At 41.8% G+C, this 18,224-nt stretch overlaps 1 protein-coding gene across 1 annotated transcript in view; it reads left to right on the forward strand.

Moving 5' to 3' along the window:
• The first annotated feature begins 8,121 nt into the window (after positions 1–8,121).
• The window catches only part of LOC112558615 (glycine receptor subunit alpha-3-like), a 69,695-nt gene continuing 59,592 nt past the window's right edge, over positions 8,122–18,224 (forward strand). Inside the window, exon 1 of the mRNA XM_025229166.1 lies at positions 8,122–8,924. Within this exon, the coding sequence (XP_025084951.1) occupies positions 8,821–8,924 (104 nt within the window). The 5' untranslated portion in view covers positions 8,122–8,820. The remainder of the gene's footprint in view (positions 8,925–18,224) is intronic.

Consider the following 18,224-nt stretch of genomic DNA (forward strand, 5'->3'; position numbering starts at 1 on the left):
TCTCCTCTCCCCCTTGCAGATAAAATAGATGTAGTCTGGTAAAAATGGCTGGAATCGTAGTTCAAATCAAGCAGAAGCGAACACAGAATATTTCGAGACATTATAACTAAACTGAGTATATATAATGGTAGAAAATTGTTTAGTTCATACTTTTTTGTTAATTTAATGTAACTAACTCTACTCCATGAAAGCAAAACTTTACATCATCTGTCAACTTGTTTTCCTTCGGGGTTTCTTCTCCGTGATGTTTGATTAGATCCATCCCATCTCGTTTCTTTCCAGGGTCATTTTATTTCGAAATAACTCAATATTTTGTTTCCAAATATTTGCACGACGAACACTATTTGATCAAACTAAATAAAATTGGACTTTTTGAAGTCCGGGATTCAACCCCCTGCAGGCTAATGGGTTAGGCCATAGATATCATTCTTGGAGAAAATGTTTAGTCAGATAGTGTTGCTAATTTTATCATTTGGTTGGTCGTTCTTTCCTTCATTTGATGAACTTTCTTGATTTGATTAACTTTGAGCATCCTTCTCCATATTTGCGTGTATCAACATTATCACAATATAACCTTTCACTTGAGTCGTCAAGATGAAATTATAATACACATTATGCATGACCCTATTGGCATATTTTCAGACAGAAAAAATTGTTTGGTATTGTACAACAGATCCACGCTTAATACACTGTCTACCTTTTACTGTCTAATAAAAGTTATGGCAAAGGTAGAGTCAGAACATAGAGTTGTTTAACACGTGGGTGGCTAGTAAATGAGGAAAAGCGACATTAAAGGATCAAATCCCGCTGCATGGAAAAAATCCTCAGAGTGAGGAATGTTCTTCAACCTTTCTTTTAAAAAGTAAAGGAAAAGCAGAGAAAAATCCACTGACCAAATCCAGGCACCCTTCACAACCACGGGCCCGGGTACACCAGACACCCCCTGTCCTCCCCTGTCGTCAGGCCTATGGGCAGAGAAAGATTTTTGAGAGCAAGCCTCGATCCATCTACTGTTCTACACTCGAGTGGGCTAACTACCTGTTATCTCCCAGCACTAATTCCAGGACTGAGAACGAAATCATCCCTAGCTCCCCAATCGCGACATTTTAAAAATGATTCATGTCTCTTCACGCCCTTTGCCAAGGACAGTCGTTGTCTCCCTTAGCAATCTTTAGCCACGGCTTCGTGCAGAGCAGACGCAAAAGCCATTGCAATTAGGAAAGAGGACATCAGCGAAGAGGATGCACTTGAGAAAGCACAGCTAAGACAGCTAGAGAGGAAGGCGTGGGGTTTTCCAAGGTTCAAAACTGGACTTTCAAAAACAAAACAAAAAATTAATGTTCCAGACACGAGGACTTCGATTTTCCCTGAGGCTTATAGTCCGCCTATGGGGTCCACGTTTTCTCACCGCTGTTGCCAAGAAAGCTGGGGTGAGATGGGTAGGATGGGTGGGATAAGTGGGATGGGTGATGGGTAGGCGGGAACTGCACACTGTCGGTGTTGAGTCAAAGACAGTAAAGTCCAAACACGAGGCAAACTTACGCCCAGCGTCTCTCCTAGTCTCTGTAGCTGTAGAAACTTGTTTATGCTATCTATCCTTAAGATTTACTGTGTGTTTGTGCGCTTGGTTTCTTTACATTGTTTATGTTATCCAGCCTGAAGATTTAGTGTTTGTTTGGAAAGGCGAGGTTTCTTTCCACTCGTGGGACTTTCGTTTAAATCTTCTTTCTGGGGTGTCTGTTGCCGACAGAGTTTGAATTGCTTTGTCTTTTTGTTTATGGCCAGCTTTCGAAGGAAGGATTCCTTAGGTGACTTTATTTAGCTAAAACCTTTATCTCCCCCTTTCCTGCACACTGAAAATAAACTTGGAAAGCGATGCTTAATATACTTGGCTGATTACCCCCTGTGCCAACGAGGGTGGTGAACAATAGTAGTCGAAAAAAGGACAAGAGGTGAGGTGGCTGCATTGGATATAAAGACCATGGTCTTAACGCACCGTGGAAAAACCTCATAAAATGTCTCCTTTTCTGAGCCAAGATCGGATGGGAACAGATTTTTTAGGCAAAGCTTTTACCTTGCCAGTAAATTTCTCACAGAAGGAAGTATCTAGAGGACCAGAGGCGACTAGAAGCGGCTTGAAGGAGCAGTTAGGGACGGTTAGGGGTTGTCTTCAAGTGATTGTTACCTTGAGAGGTAGTAATGACCTGCGTCAATGCTGTGATTTTTATTTTATGGACAGAGCTCTTTGTGCTTGTGTTTATAGAAGTCAGTTTTAAATCATTGCTATTTATAATTGGATTATGTTCTAAGATGTGTAATTATGACAGATGCTCATAATCAATAAAGAATCTTCCGCGGGACACGCACACCCAACCCTTCACGCACACCCTTATTGTGATGAAATAGATGAACAGGAAACCATGACTGTTTGTCAATGTCTCGGTAGATTATTTATTCATCTGTCAATCCTTTCTGAGTGTCAGCGTACTTGCGACTGCCTATGGCAAGCTGGTTAGACAGAAGTGATCTCGGGAGAGAAGGGGGAGGAAAAGAGAGAGAGGAAGCAGATATAGAGAACAAGGGAGAGAGACAATCATTGAAAATGCTTCAGTTTCAAGATGCCTTATGAGTTATGAAGTTTCTCCATCAAAAGTTTAGAAGAGGAGTTGTAGGCATTTAAGAAAACACAAATATTGTCAAAACTCATCAATATAAAGACAATAAAACATTTGTACGCATTTCGTTCCCAAGAGCAATAAAACTCTTTTAACGCATTTTCTCAAGCGGCTGCTTAGTAAACATAATAAGGGAGAGGGTGAAAGACAAGAGAGAGAGAGAGAGAGAAAATAAAATAAAAGGATAACAAAACAGACAAAAAAGGACAAAGGGAAGGAACAACAAGCAGAGAGTTGGCCAAGAAAGCGGATTAACTCGAAGATAGAAACACCATCTGCAAATGAAGAAAACAATGAAAAAGCTTTCTGCTTTCTGCTCGTTACCTCCCAGCTCGACCGCATCTCACTCTCCTAGCCCTGCCGCAGTGATGAAAGCTTCACTCCCTCTCCTTTCACCTCCCCTTCCCCAAGACCTTTCGATTCGAAGACGAGGCTGACAGTGCTGGCCGTGAGAGAACTCTCAGTGGCGCCAAGTGTCAATATTTTGAGACAGATCGCTTGTTTTCTTTGGAACTGGCTGATTGGCCCTTGCCCTCGCCCGTTGCTTTGCTCTGTTGTTCATCGCCGTTGTCCGAGATTTTTGTCTGATTAGCAAGTTTGATGTCTATCGTGACGTCATCATCAGGGAGGCACGAGAAAGGATGTATCCACGTAAAGTACACATTGGAGGATGGATCAGTGTGAAACTTTCCCTGACACTCGAGAAATCTCGAAATGGAATCCATAATCCAGCACGGCTCTTGCTGCATTGATTTTGAACCAGGTGCCTCTTTTTTTCTGGAATTGAACAGACAGAAGCCATTCTTAGTTGTGGTGCTCCGAACCAAGAGGCTAGCGGTTCCAAACCCATGCGGCGAAGCAAACCTCTTTCAGTCGACCCAGCTGTTGGGAACGGGTAGCTGACTCTATAGAGGGTAGGGGAAGGTAAGGCAGCAAGGGAGAGGAGATGATCACTACCCTCACATTTCCTGGCTCCGAGAAAAGTGAGATCTGCAACACCTCACTATAAAGCGACCTATACAATCAACATATTATTATTGTTATTATTTACCTCACACACACACACGTGCACGCGCACTCGCAAGCGCTATAAATAGAACGGAGACGAGAAGACGGCACCCTGAATTTTGTGAGGAAAAAGGGTTTTTTTTTTCTCATTATTGCCGGTCTTATCAGGCCGCCTCCTTTAGGGAAGTGTCAAACTGCTTAGAATCAGCGCTGATTAGGAGAGACTGTTACTTCCACTTTGTTAGCAGACATGGCCTCGCGTTTTCTACACTGGCTTTGTGCCCACGTGATTAAACATCGGCATGGAAGAGGAAAGCTGGTTCTTGGGCAATAACACCGAGCATAATGAAAGCATTGAGCCTCTTTCTTTCTCCCTCTTCCCCTTTTCTTCTTGGTTATCTCTCACTCATCTAGGTACATATATATGCGCGCACGCGAGCGCAAAAAAAAACCCTATATGAAGCATCCGAGAATTGCATGCTGCATAGAATCAAAAGCAAGATTTATTGCCACGTAAACCCCAAAGCCTGGCAAAGATATTATCTACCTTTATTTGACAGAAGGAAATGTGACTCCACAACCTACTTTTACCTGCCGATCTCACCCCACCCAGCATCATGTCTTTGACTGTCCAGGAGCATCACTGAAGTTGGGGTAAGAAACCTTTTTGTGAGTTTTTATTTGTGTGTTTGTGTGTCTGACATCACTCAAGTGTTTTGTGTGTGTCTGTCATCTCTCAAGTGTTTTATTAGTAGTGCTGCTGTTGGACATTGTGACACATTAACCAATTTTACGGTAGGGGAGCATCTTGCACGGTTTTCTTGCTGCCTGAGTGATTTTAGTGAACTGCAAATCAGATCGTTGTAGAAATTGTCTGCTGCACGTTTGTCCACTGTAGAGAATAGACCATTGTAAAAAAAAAAAACTGTTGTGAAAAACTGTTGATAATACGATCCTCTTTGACTCCTGTGACTAAATCACATAAGCCATACATCTTGTATCAGCGTACAGGTGCGCCCACACACTCACACCAGCTGAAACTTTGTAACTATTCTTTCAATGGCACTTTCTGTTCTAACCATCAGTGACCGAGTTTCTATAAAATCTGTCGAGCATTCAAACACTCATTCAAACAATTTTCTCTTAAATTTCCTTAATGTTATGAACCCTTACTAGATGAACCCCTGCCAGGCGAGCGGCGGATCGAGCTGCTTCATCCCTCCAAGAAACCCAACGATCCGAGCGGATACCAAGTAGTCCTTGTGAACTCCATCCGGGCATCGGATTTTCAGCGAGGTATTGATATCCATTTCGTAGGAGTGCTCAGACTCTCTGACTCTACTTAAGCCTTCTGTAAGGAAGGAATAACCGATCATAACTTGTTTCACTGGCACCGAGCTGCTGCACTCGGAGGAGTTGTGTTTACGCCGCAAGGTGCGTCTACGCCTCCCTGACCGTCTCTCCCTGCAGGCATCTGACTGGCTTCATGTCGGAGTCTGGAAATATCCCTCGTGTCTAATTTGGCGCGTGACTCACCTCTCGTGATTAATGCGCTCGGGTTATGCCTTCATGTACTAATTGCAGGCGTCGCTTCCTGTTGTACCGAGCCATTAACTTTTGACATGGATCTGCAAAGGTCGTTCTCCTATTGCAGTTGAAATTCTGTATTCAAAGCATCATAAATAAATCACCTCCTCGCACAGACACACATACACGAGCGCATGCGACCCTATGTGTGGTAACTTTAACGAGGGATCATTTGAGGAATGCTTATTCTACCATAAAATGAGGGAAAATGTTTTTGAAGTGTAACCTGTCTATTATTAGTGAAATATTTGGTGTTTGTGTGTTAAAACATAGTTCCCACTTTGATTTGTTCTGTGATGTAAAGATTGTTATTCACTTCTAAAGGGAGAAAATTATCCTACCGTAATAACAACAACATCAGAGAAACAAAAAATTATACCCACGAAGAATAAACATCAGAAAAGGGGAAAGATACTTTATTGTACCCTAATATCCTTCCCCAGTCTGCTTTGCCTTTAATTACAAAGGAGGTCTATTAGTTCAAATATGAAGTGAATGTGCGTGCGCGTGTGTGTACATGTCGACATGCAGGCATACGACATCACGATTTCACTTTCTTTCGCTATCCTCTACTAATAATACCACGACAGTCACGATAATTAATGTTGTGTTGACTGCTTTTGGATGATTTTTTATTTTATTTGTTCATTCGTTCATTATTTCCTTTCGTTTGTGAACTTTGACAAATCCTCCCAGCGATCAGCGAGTCTTTGTTTTACTACGCGATGTCGGACAGGAGTCCTTAGGGACTTCCCTTCATCTTCCTTTTCCATCAAGTGCCATGTCCCTCGACAGCCACGAGTCAGAGGCTAGACAGCAAGTACACAATGCGATCAAAAACCTCCGCATGCCTCCGCCTTCAAGAAAGACCATGAGCTCAAGCGAGTATTTTACCTTTGCATCTTTTACTTTCCTTCCGTCGCTCAGCTGTCTCTCTCTCTCTCTCACCCTACTCTTGTCTACTCCTTCGTTGCCCCTCTCGTCTCTTTGAAAGGAGGTAAATAATTACAAGGGTGACCATGCCGAGTGTAGCTGTCAGGACAAGTCCCACAACTGCGCATAAGCCAACGCCAACGAATGTTCGCCGTCGAATGCTCTTTCTGTCTGGCAACTGTTTCTTTTTCTTCTCTGATGTGTAAACTTGCTGTCAGACCACTGTAGACGCCTGGAATTGTCCCGCGATTGATGTTGCTTCGTCGGTTTGTCTTTTAACAAGTGGATGCTCAGCACGAAAAAAAAAAATAGGAGAAACAACTAACTACTGCGCAGCCATAGCTTTCTGCAAGATTAGCACCATTAATGGGGCAAAAGATTTTTGTTGTTGAAACTTTTAATAAGATTTATGCTCTTGATCAACTAAAATGACACAAGCGGGACTGACAAATAGACATGCGCAGAAAAGCTTTAAAAAGTTTCTTCTTCGTGCAGTGACATGGAATGCAATGGCAGACCAATGCATGTTGTCATAAATACTGAGCAACAAGGTTTTTGTCATAACAATTACTGCATTCATTCAGCAGCAATAACAATGTCAAATATCGTGTGTGTTACGGTAAAAATTATTGATGGAGGAAGTGGTGGAGTATGTGGAAAGAAACTTTCTCGGAAAGCTATTGACATTTATTAGTTATAGTTCGATCAGTGGTCCACTGCGATTTCAAATTGTTGACATATGTGATAGAGATGTCGGAAGACAGAAAAACATCCGTTGTCCAGCTTTAATTGAAATAATATAGTTCTCGTGTTTTCTTTCGCGAACTTAGCATGACAACAAAATCTTTGATTCAGTTTGACTTCATTTATCTACTTTATCGTGTTACCCACTCGTTTGTGTCATTGCCAGTTTAGCATAGATGTTAATTGTTTGAGTATAGCATTTGTCAGAAAGCATTTGTCTGCAGAAACTCAATGTACCCCACAATTCTAGAGTACCGGCTTGAGGAATAGATATTCTCAAAGACACACTGGGTAGAAAGCAAAGTTTACCTCCTAATAAATTGTTTAAAAGATCGATTGTGGATATATGTACATATACACGATATACACAATAAACTTTTCTGTAAGCATCATTTGAAAAGTACTCTGTCGTTCGCACTTGTCTTTTTATCTTTATTTACTGTTTGTTTGTTGGCGTTGATGTTTTCTACACACATTCCAAAACTGTCAGCGAAGAGAACATAACAACTGGTCACGTGATCAACATTTTTGTGTGTATGTGTGATTCGAGGCCAGATAGACAATAGCTGATAGATATCCTTCTAGTGGTGATTCTATGGATGTCCTACCTGAGGCTGCCTTAGCCATTTATTTTAAAAGCTAAAATTATAACAAGCGTGTATGGAACTCTGTGTAGACCTTTTTCTTCGCCCCATATCCGTTCGCTTAAACTTTTGCTCAAAATACAATAACAATAAAATCTAGCAAAATGCTTTTTTCTTTTCATCTTCTTATCTATATAGGCGAGAAAGTGTTTCAATCAGGAGGGGATTTTGGCTCTATGAAAGGAGAGGGAGGGCGGGGAGGAACACCCGACGGCCAACAATGCGAACAGGTGTCACATACATTGTCCGGAGTCGAGATCAGAGCCGAAGGCTTTGCACTACAGTGGAGACTACACTACCGAACATCCCACTCACACACCTCATCTATCATTAGCAACATAGAAAGAACCAGTAATTTTGGTTTTGTTATTTTGTTATTTAGAATATGAAATTTCTGATTATTAAAATTTAAAAAATTTCTTAATAGTACGACAATGTAATTAAAATGTTGCAGTACCATAGATAATCCTATCCTAGAAATTAATTGATATTATGATGGGAGGGACTAGATCTGAGTGACTGACAGCTCACTCGCAGGTGAGGCACGCACAGTTTCGTCATCCGGCGTGTGCCGACCCCCGCGGTCTCGAGACCTGCCTGTGGGAATGAGCCCATTCCAACGCTCCTGTCGTGCCCGACCGCAAAACATTTATTTCCAAATGCTGGCGCCGTTCGTTCCTTCGATCGCAATGTGGCAGAAGTTGTTACCTCGCTTGCAGAAGCCGTCAGAAAGGGACGTCAGCGCTATGCACAGTTGCGGCCCTTGTGCTTTGCGCTAGCACCATTCGGTGGCCTCATCACCGAGTCTCGCTGCTGCAGCTCGCTTCTGGTCTTGTTCCAGTCCGCATTCTACCAAACGGGAATAATAACGCTCTTCGGAAGCCTGCGAAATCCTACCCTCAAAAAAATCAAGAACAAAAACCTCAGTATTTTTATACTTGGATACAATAGTGCTCTCCGGAAGGAAACATAAATAGTCCAACAGGTGTTCACTACCAGAGAAAGTGAAAAAAAATATTATGGCAGGTAAAATAAAATTCAGTAATATACGTCTTTCAACGTAAAGTGAGCCTTCATTTTTATTCCAGGATCGTGTGTGAATAGAAGTTATCAAAAAAAGTGTCCATTCCCAAGGAAGAGCTGTAGAGAGGGTTGGTGGAAGAGTCTCCTGGTCCCGGAATCTTGAAAATTGTGAAATAATTCGTTGACATCGCGGCCTGGTCGTCAATATGGCATGCCAGACGAAGCAGCTGACGTGTCATCACAGATGGCCTGTCATAGCTGTTCTGCTGCTAGTCTGGGCTAGCTCTGTGACCGAGTGTTCCAAGAAGAGGTAAGTGGTTCTTAATGTACCTTACACTGTATTTTCTCATGTTCCATGGTCAGGTATGCAATGGATCGGTTGGGAGACAAGAATTTTTGCTGCACTCTGGTTTCCATTTTCTGGGAAACAGAGGTGAATTGCGTCCGTGTAGATCACGAATACACGTACAAACACTTTCTTGTGTATGCGGATGAAGTGAATGCAAAACGAAGATAGTCGCCAACAGTGGTTTTGCTTTAAATGGTAGTGTCTTTTGATGCTTGTGCATGGTATCTTTGTGTCGTGTGTCAACTATGTCACCGGTACGTTGTGTAGACTATCATGACACACTTGGTGGACTGTGTCATGACAGCTTTTCTGGATTGTCGTGATTTATGACTGAGTTTGTGAATTGTGCTGGAGTCTTTGTTTTTTTGGAGTTTTTTTTTTTCTTTTGGAGGAGCAGGGTAGACTGCGTCAGCGTACGCTTAGGAAACTTTGTCTTGACACGTCTTGATGCCAGTCTATCCTGTCGAGGCCCAGAAGCCGAATGCTTTAAGAGAATGAGGGACTGAAAGAGGTAAAGAAATGGACGGAGAAAGTTGGAAGGCTTCTTTTCAAAATCCAATCTAAAATGCTTTTCTGGTGTGAGGAAGCTGATAGCAAAGTGGTTTAAAGCACCGGAGACACGCACTCTAGACAGTTCAATACTTGTGATGCGCAGCTGTTGAATAAGGCTGCTGACCCCACATAGGGTTAAAAGGAAAGGCAACCGTGAAGAGGAAGACGTCTATCTCTCTCTCTCTTTCTGACACAAAGAGAGGGGTGCGGTCTCTACCCCTCACTCCATAACGACTGAGATGGTACAGAAATACATTTATCCTTCTTTTAATCAAAGAAGCTTGCAGTAAACCCAATATCAAGATGTGTCTTGCTGACGCCCATCGTAGCAACCAGAGATCGAAAGGGTGCATGGAACCATTCATCATGACGGTTGCTGCTGGAGTTGAGGGAATGAAACAGAGCTGTATTGTGGTGAATGTCTGGACAAAGCCTTTACTGATGTCTCACAACTCTGGAGGGGTACTTTCCCTCCGTACTTTGCCAAGAACAAGCTAACCATTGAAATCAACCTTCTGTTTCAGAAGGCTGAAGGCTTGTCACTATCTCATTACCAAATAGAGAATCTACAAACAAGGTTTAAATCATTCGTAAATTTTGAAGTTATTTAATTTTATCACTTAAATACTTAACACTGTTTTCTCTGATATACATTATGTGGTAACAACATCTTCGAAAGAACACAGACAAGATTTTGTTTGTGTAGTCTTGGCCAAGAAATCAGCTGGTTCAAGCAAATGTTTCGCGTTTGCAGGGCAAATTTTAATTACCTCTGGAATATTTCCAGCGAAAGAAATGCGACATGCGAAGTGAAAGATAATGCACAACCGTCAGATGGGAAAAAAATCCACGAGAAACAAAGCAGACATTTTGAAAAAAAAAGTCTCTCTCGCACATTGAGCCAATGAAAACTGTGATCGGAGCCCCACTGGTCACCCATGTGACGTATTAATCCCAGGGTGAACTCGCGGAGCTAACAAATTGTTAAAACATCCAGCGACTGACACGATAACTCTCGCAACATTTATTTTATGCTCTCCAGCAAAAAAATTGCTTCCTCTCTTTTTCTTAAGCACCATCTTGCCACTCATGCATCCACACCCTGCACGAAGTACAAAAGGGCGCACGCGCACGCGCATGATCATGAGCATGCGCATACCAAGATTCATGGAGCTTGGATTCATGGAGTTCTTCAAGGTTTTAAGTCGCAGGGGAAGTGTCGGGTAGTCTTACTCATGGCAAAACAGTCTCCAGGTCGTGGCCCGACTATTGTCAGCGGCTTCACAACGACCATGGTCGTAAAACCGAAGATGTGTCTAGCGGGCCTGCCTTACTCCGTGTGACGTCATTACCTGGGTACACCTGTGTTTACCAGGTGAGCACGTGAACCGAAGTTTTTTTATTCTTTTTGGCATCGCTGACTTCCGCTCTTTTTTTCTGTGTGATTTTTTTTTCACCTTTTGAGTTCAAAGAGGCGCTTCGGTATCTGATAAAAAGTGAAAATACCCTATAAATAGTGACTTCATAAGGTATGACTCTCTGAGTGAGTTTAATGGGTGCGGGAGGAGAGGTGAGTGTTCAACTTACTTGGTAACCACAGAAAGTTAATGTTCCAAGTAAACTAATATGGTCCTCGCTTTTTTCTGTAAGCAAACTGTATGAGTGAACTTCTCGTAAATGTCTTCACGGATCTCAGGGGATATTTGACCCAGCCAGGGGAATGTTGGCATATTTTCACGCATCCAACATAAAAGCCAGGCTGGACCGTTTATTTCCCGAGATACACTTTCGCAATTTCACAATTCGTGACAGAAAGCGTGTAAATGTCCATTTGGAGAGAAAGTGAATGAGCAGGCTTTTATCTGTCCCCCCCTTAAAGTCCCTCAACACACTGACTACATGTTTATGGCCTCCAAACTGTGATATTTCTTCTCTGTTAAGTCACATTAGACCATAAATATCTCTGTGAAAAGTGGTCTTATCATTTCACTGCTAAAAATAACCGGAAACTAATACTGTTTACAAAAAGTTGCAGCACAAAGAGCGATAAGAAGGAAGACAGGCTATGAAATAAAGAGAAAAAGAAAAGAGGAGAGAGGAAAGCGTCACTAAAAGGGAGAACTTAAAGGAAAGATAGAGTGGGAAATAAGTATAGGATAAAATAACAGAAAGACAAAAGATGTGAGAAGGAAAGATTGCAGAAAAGCATAAAGATAAAGAAAAAACCGAGAGAAAGCAAGAAAAAGAAAGTGCAACTCGCACACAAACACACACACCATTCTCTCTCTCACGAACACAGACACATTCACAGCTATCTCTTTAACAAACAAACACACATTGTTCTTGTGTGAATTGTCTGTGAGTGTGAGCACAGATTTCGGAAACATGCTAAATACGTTACTCATCTGCATGTCAACGATCGCACAGCCAAGATGGCGCAGCATCTGCCATGATGTGACTAACACCAGTGACGTTTCCTGTTTAATCTCTGGACAAGGGTTGTCTCCTGGACAGCTCATGGGTAATACAACAGTCTCACAAGGCCTTGTGTCTGTGACAGTGATTGAGCAAAGAATGCCTGGTCAGACCAGGTGCTGCGAGAAAGTGGGCTTCGTACGTCACTCCTGCCCACCACCCGTCCTGCCTGACATTACACAGACCTGGCCAAGGAAGCCAATGACTCTTGGAATCCACCGACTGTCTGGTATCAAATAATTGGACACCTTGTAATACCTGCAGGGGCTGAGTGATTCATCTGAACTCACAAAACATGCATTACCTGCTCAACACCTTTATCTGATAAATGACCGTTAATGTGTTGCAGTATCTTTATGCTTTGCATTACATTATTTTTTTTTTATCGAGAATGTATATTTACGACTACTCATTTCCTTCAGGAATATATATTTTCTTTCTTTTCTGTTTTTAACATGGTTTCATTACCGTCAGTTGTTTACTTGCTTTATTTACTCTGTCTATTCCATTTGTCACTATTCATGATAACAGATTTGGTTTCGTGGAATGATACTGAGGCTGCTTTTACACTTTGTATTTATCTGACTAGGAATCTCTGAATACGATGAAGTTTATCCCTAAACTTTTCTGAAATCGTTGGGGAAGTGTTAAAGACCACGCATTCCTCTGGGACATCTTTATGTCATGGCGGTGCTGATCTCCTTTGCCTCAATCTTTCATCATGCTGTTTAAAACATTGTTTTTTCTTTGTCATGTTTATTGAGCTTGCGTAGCCTGTAGCTGAAGTACGAAACGTAAGGTTGAAGGTCTATTCGGACCCATGGGTGGAAGCATCCGCCTCCATGCCCACCCACCCGGCAGTTGCGTTAACATTAGTGAAGGTAAAACAACGGGAGAAGGTTGGACTCTGTTCTCAAAATACCGTGTTTAGACCCAATGGACCACTTACAGCTATAATTTTACCTATTCATACTTAGCACTTCTCTTTTTGATGTCTCTCTAGATACCCCTTATACATCAATATATTTGTAAAAACTGTGAAGTACTGGTTATTCCTGGAAATAGATTACCTAACAAAGCGTACGATATGTTGTTATCTCCATAATCAAAACAAAATCACGTGGACCTCTTCTGTGTGTTCTCTGTTGTTTCACTATGGTTTTGGACATGTCTGGCAGAACCAAGAGTTGGAGACCCCGACCTTTTCGGATGCTCTTCATGATTGTTATCTACAAGGTTCGCGAGCGGAAATGATGTCCACAAGGACGTTATGAACTTTATCTATCTTTTAAATCTGCTTTCTCAATCAGTGTACATTTATATACTTTATCAAATGCTGATGTTCGAAGCATCCCGAGCAGATTTATATTATGCTTCTCACCCATAAAATCGCATGCACTTAAACATGTACTTAACACTGTTGCTATGGATCGTAACTGTCCATTATGTCTTGATATTGAAGAGTCAAAGCTACATTTCATTTGTTTTTTCCCGGCATACAATAACAATCGAGAGAAAGTCATACCCACTAAGTTCCGTAGATGGCCCTCTTTAAGTAAACTACAAATGGTAAAATCCTGTCCAACCTATCGCTATCTGTTTTGAAAGTATTTCCTATTGGTATGAATGTTTCTTGAACGGGAGTATTGTAAGACTGAGCCGTTTGTAATTGTTAATAATTTGTATATGATTCTTAGCTATTTATGACCTAAGATTTCATGTCTGAATATTCTTATAAACCATTCACACCTTGAAATTGGCCAAAAGCCTGCTCAGTAAAGTTCTTTCATTCGTTCGATTCACTCTTTTTGACGACTCATACACTAAAAGACATTTTGGATTTTCTTTTCAAGTCTGACGAAGATACCTTTGATTTAAAAAAATAATAGTGGTTTGCACTCTTTTACCTTTTCTGAGGAATTTATCCTCGTCTATACTTGAATTAATTGTGTTACTGCTGCTATTTCTTTGAAGTATATTTATTAGTATGGCTGATTTTCTTCTGTTTCTTTAAACTTGATGATCCTGCACTGTCTGACTCTTTTCCGGCCTGGCTTTGTGAGTGTCTTTCACTCGTGGCCCCTTTTTTTCCTCCAGAAACGTCTGATCTTGAATGTGATTCCCTCCTCGCAATCACCGTCAGGGTCTCGCCTTCTTCTACTCGTTTACTTTTTCCCTCCTTCTAATCATCCGATGACCTTTGGCGCTGTAGAGACCGTCTGCTGTCTTCCACCCGTCAATCGATTGGAAAACAACTCAGCTCAGAAAGGTTCATCTTTCTTCGTCCATCTTCTCTTTTGTTCCTCCCTTTACCGATCCATAACCGGAAACTCTAAACAGAGCCTACAACAAACAATGTGCCGGTTTCCTGCCAGCAACCAAACGCAGGAGGTCGCAGTAAGGTCACCTTACCTCCATTTTTATTTCAGGTCTGAAAAAAAAATTAACAAGGGGTGGCCAGACATCGTTCCATGAACACTAACAGGGGGGAGAAAAACTCAGGTTCGTCCGCCATGTGCCACACATGGATTTGTTTAGTGCAGCAATGGTGCAGCGAATGCCAGGACGCACCCGTTTTCATCCCTCCTTTTTTCGGGTGGTTTTTTTTTTTTTTTTTTTTTGAGTGCAGTGCGATGTGGAGCGCTGCAGGAGCTGCATGCTTCATGGCCGCTAGCTCAGAATGTTCTCGATCGTGCAGATCAGAGGTTTTTCCCTAATGGAATCACTCCGTGTTGTCAGCCGACTGGATAGTTTATTTCCTCCTCATATCTGGAAGATAATAAGATTCTCTCCTTGCCACGGCTGCGCCTGCCCCAGATTACGTCATCAAAATATTTTTTGGTTCATTTCTCCCCTTAATACCCGTTCCCAACCCACCGGGTGTGAGATCGGGGTGGATAACTCGCAGAAAATAGTTATGGATGTAGAAATAGCCTACGGAGACAGCTTAGTATAGAAGATTTTTTGGTTATTTTTTTTTCTGCATAACAATTGATTTGGTTTGTGAATTTCTAAAAAAAAATCCTTTTTAAGCGTCCAAGGTTAACCTTTTTTTTTTGTCAAACAGCTAAAATATTTTCGTCAAAAATTGCATCAGTCATGAATAATACATATGTGGATGAGTGTGGGTATGTGGGTGGATGTAAGGATGGGAGGATGTGCAAGTGCTTGTCTGATGGATGCAAGCATACAGAAGCTCTAGCAGATAAAAGACAGAGATGGGGGTGAATGTACGGTAGCAGTGTGAGGACAGAATGACCCAGAGATAGAATGAGGTAGAGACAGAAAGAGGAAATAAGTAATTGGTTAGGAAAGATACAGCGAGAGAGATATTAAGTTTACTGTGTTTGTGCAGTCAGTTGGATGACTAAGTGATAATTTAGCTTTCCTCTTTATATCCATCCAACCCCTTCCCCACTTCACACTCCCTCTATCTTTTACACTTACTAGTAACTGCTCACAAACCTTGTCTGCTACCGGCATTTTTTCTCCATCACTGTCTCCATAGCAGCTGCTGAAGAAATTTGAGTTTATGACTTTCTCAGTGCGTCATGGGCTTCAACTGGAGGGAAACAGGCAGACAAGAGAGAGAAACAGAAATATATAAACCATTCTCACAAATTAAAATTAACACGCCAAATTTCACTCTTTCATCTCTGTCCTGCCTATCGACATATTACCACTGTCCTTCAACTGCGCATGACTGAAGGGATCGACCTTCGACCTGTACTCCGTCACTATCCTCCCCTCCCTCCACTTTTCCTTTGCCACCTTTCGCCACCTTTACCCATGGGCTTCCAGATCGGCGATTTCCTGCCTGGCCATACAATAAACTAGAGGCAGGAGCTTATGTCATCGTTCATCTTCATTTTGTTTTTCCCTCACCGACGAAAACCGCGTTTACTTTCCTTCATGCGTCTTCCGTCTGACGTCTGCATCTGACGGTGTGCAGAATCACTGCTGGTCCCGGCGGCGTCAGGAGAGATTAGTCTGCAACGATATGTGCAACTAGTAACTTTGAACCGGAACATGAAAACTTTAGTAATATGCCATGTAGCTACTGAATACTTCTTGGCTCTGATTTGTTATCTTTAATTTCATTTCAGTGTTTTTGCTAGTTTTATATGTTGTATTTAATTAGTTAAGCAATCACATTATTTTAAGAGGTGAGACCTTCTCACTACGCCTGAAGAACGCACTTTCTATCCTAAAATATGACTGCAAAATAATTATTGCCTGTAGTATTAAATATTTATAGACCTGTCATCACAAAACAAACATTTGTAGCGTTAAAGAGCATTGTAAAAGTCAGATACATTTCATTAACAATTTATCTTTAATATACATATATATTGTGTTTGTTGACGCACGTATTGTTTATGTTATCATTCAAGTCTCGTGCCCATTAGTCTGACTTGTTTTTTCTTGTCAATCAACCGTTGCTGCCACCCTTATTCCACCCTAACCTTTGGTGGGACGTCAGCACCTCGCCTTTGTTGTCATCTCGCGCCTCACTTGTCCGGTTGCTCTCCCCTTGTCAATGACTGACCGACGGTTGTCTTCTTATTCCTCCTTTTGTCTTTGTTTGCTACTGCCTCCTTCTGCCCTTTCTGTTTATCTTCCCCTTACAATAACCAGCACGACTGTTGCTTTACCCTGACTCACACCCACACACTCACACCCATCAGGAAAGCGACAACAACATTAAAAGTTTTGTACTGCAACGACTTTATCTGTTACTTTCTGGACTGTTACCTACCCTCGTCCAACCTCCTGGAACACATCTCTCTTCCTCTTCTTCCCTCTCATTCATTTTACAGCTCAGTAACAAGCATGCGGTTGTTTTCTCCAAAGACACGAATGCCTGACAGGCAAAGATCACCCACACAGCCAAACCAAACTCAAACATTCGCTGAGGGTTTTACGGACAAAGAGATGGAAACAATGAGATTCTACGGGGAATGTATCCATGGCATAATATCCTGAGAATGTTGTTTACAAAAGTGATCACACAGAGAGAGGAGGAACAGCTCAGTGCCACAGCAGGCGTGTTGTTGATAATACTTCTCGCTGCCTGCCGGGATGTCGACGGCGGAGTTTACCCACAAGAGATTGCTTCCGACACAACACTTCAACTTGTCAAACAAACTCTTACTGTTGCCGTCAATAACTGTAAGTGTTAAAGCAACAAAGCCTCCCTGCATTGATACATTAATTATTTAAATTGAATATTAGATGCTAACTGTTTGTGCTATTGGTACTTAATCTCTCCTCTACTTCTCTCTCCCTTCAAAATCTTTCTTCTTTCCTCTCTCACTCAGATTTCCTCACGCTCGACATCTCTTCTAACCCCCTCATCCCAGTCTTTCGTGTGTTGATAATTAACATGTTGAGGGTCCAGATTTGAATCTTTGCGCTTCAAAATAATGTTTACTAGAACACATCTTTCGTCACGTTTTTAATTCCAACATATCACCAAGTCTTTCATCTTTTTTTCTGCCAAGTGGTGACCAAAGACGATTAACTCAAAGAGGATTTTTCTTTCATTTAAAGTTGAAAATCCCTAAAACTTTAATACATTCAAAAGCAGTTCCTTTTCACCATGGCCCAAACTACACACAGTCCAAAGATATCATTACATGAAAAAGCTTTATCTCTTCAAAACTACAAAGTAGTTGCAGTCTCATATTATTTATCTTGCTGTAGAGAAGGACATAGCCGACATGATTTCTCTTTAGAAGAAAATCTCTGAAGGTGTGATTCGCGAATGTGTTGCAGTGGTGATGGGCGCAGTGTCTGTGTCTGTACCACTGGCTGTTTGCGGGGTGGAAGCAGCCTCTCGGGTGCGAGTACAACCCTCGGCATCAAACTTTTCTGCGCAACAACCCTGCAGCTGCCCGCACGCGCTCGCAACATTTCAGTAATGGTGTGAGACTGAGCAAAGCATGGCCTTCACCACTGATGTCATACATAATTTACAGACAGTAACACGATTGAATGGTTTGCCACAGAAAGACCACGATGCAGAGATGATACGTTTTCCCATAGTGGAAATATTGTTTTTCTGCTTTCTTTTTTTTTTTCGTGAGGGACAGGGATTTTTGGTTGCCATACAACATATATTTATTACAAGCCAGAACGCAAACAAATTTTGACAAGCCGCCAACCACACCGATATCAAATAATTGATGAAATGTCAGAGCGGGACTTTTGTACATGTGAACTACACCTTTT

Source organism: Pomacea canaliculata, linkage group LG3 (assembly GCF_003073045.1).
Source record: "Pomacea canaliculata isolate SZHN2017 linkage group LG3, ASM307304v1, whole genome shotgun sequence".
In the NCBI taxonomy this organism is placed as follows: domain Eukaryota; kingdom Metazoa; phylum Mollusca; class Gastropoda; order Architaenioglossa; family Ampullariidae; genus Pomacea; species Pomacea canaliculata.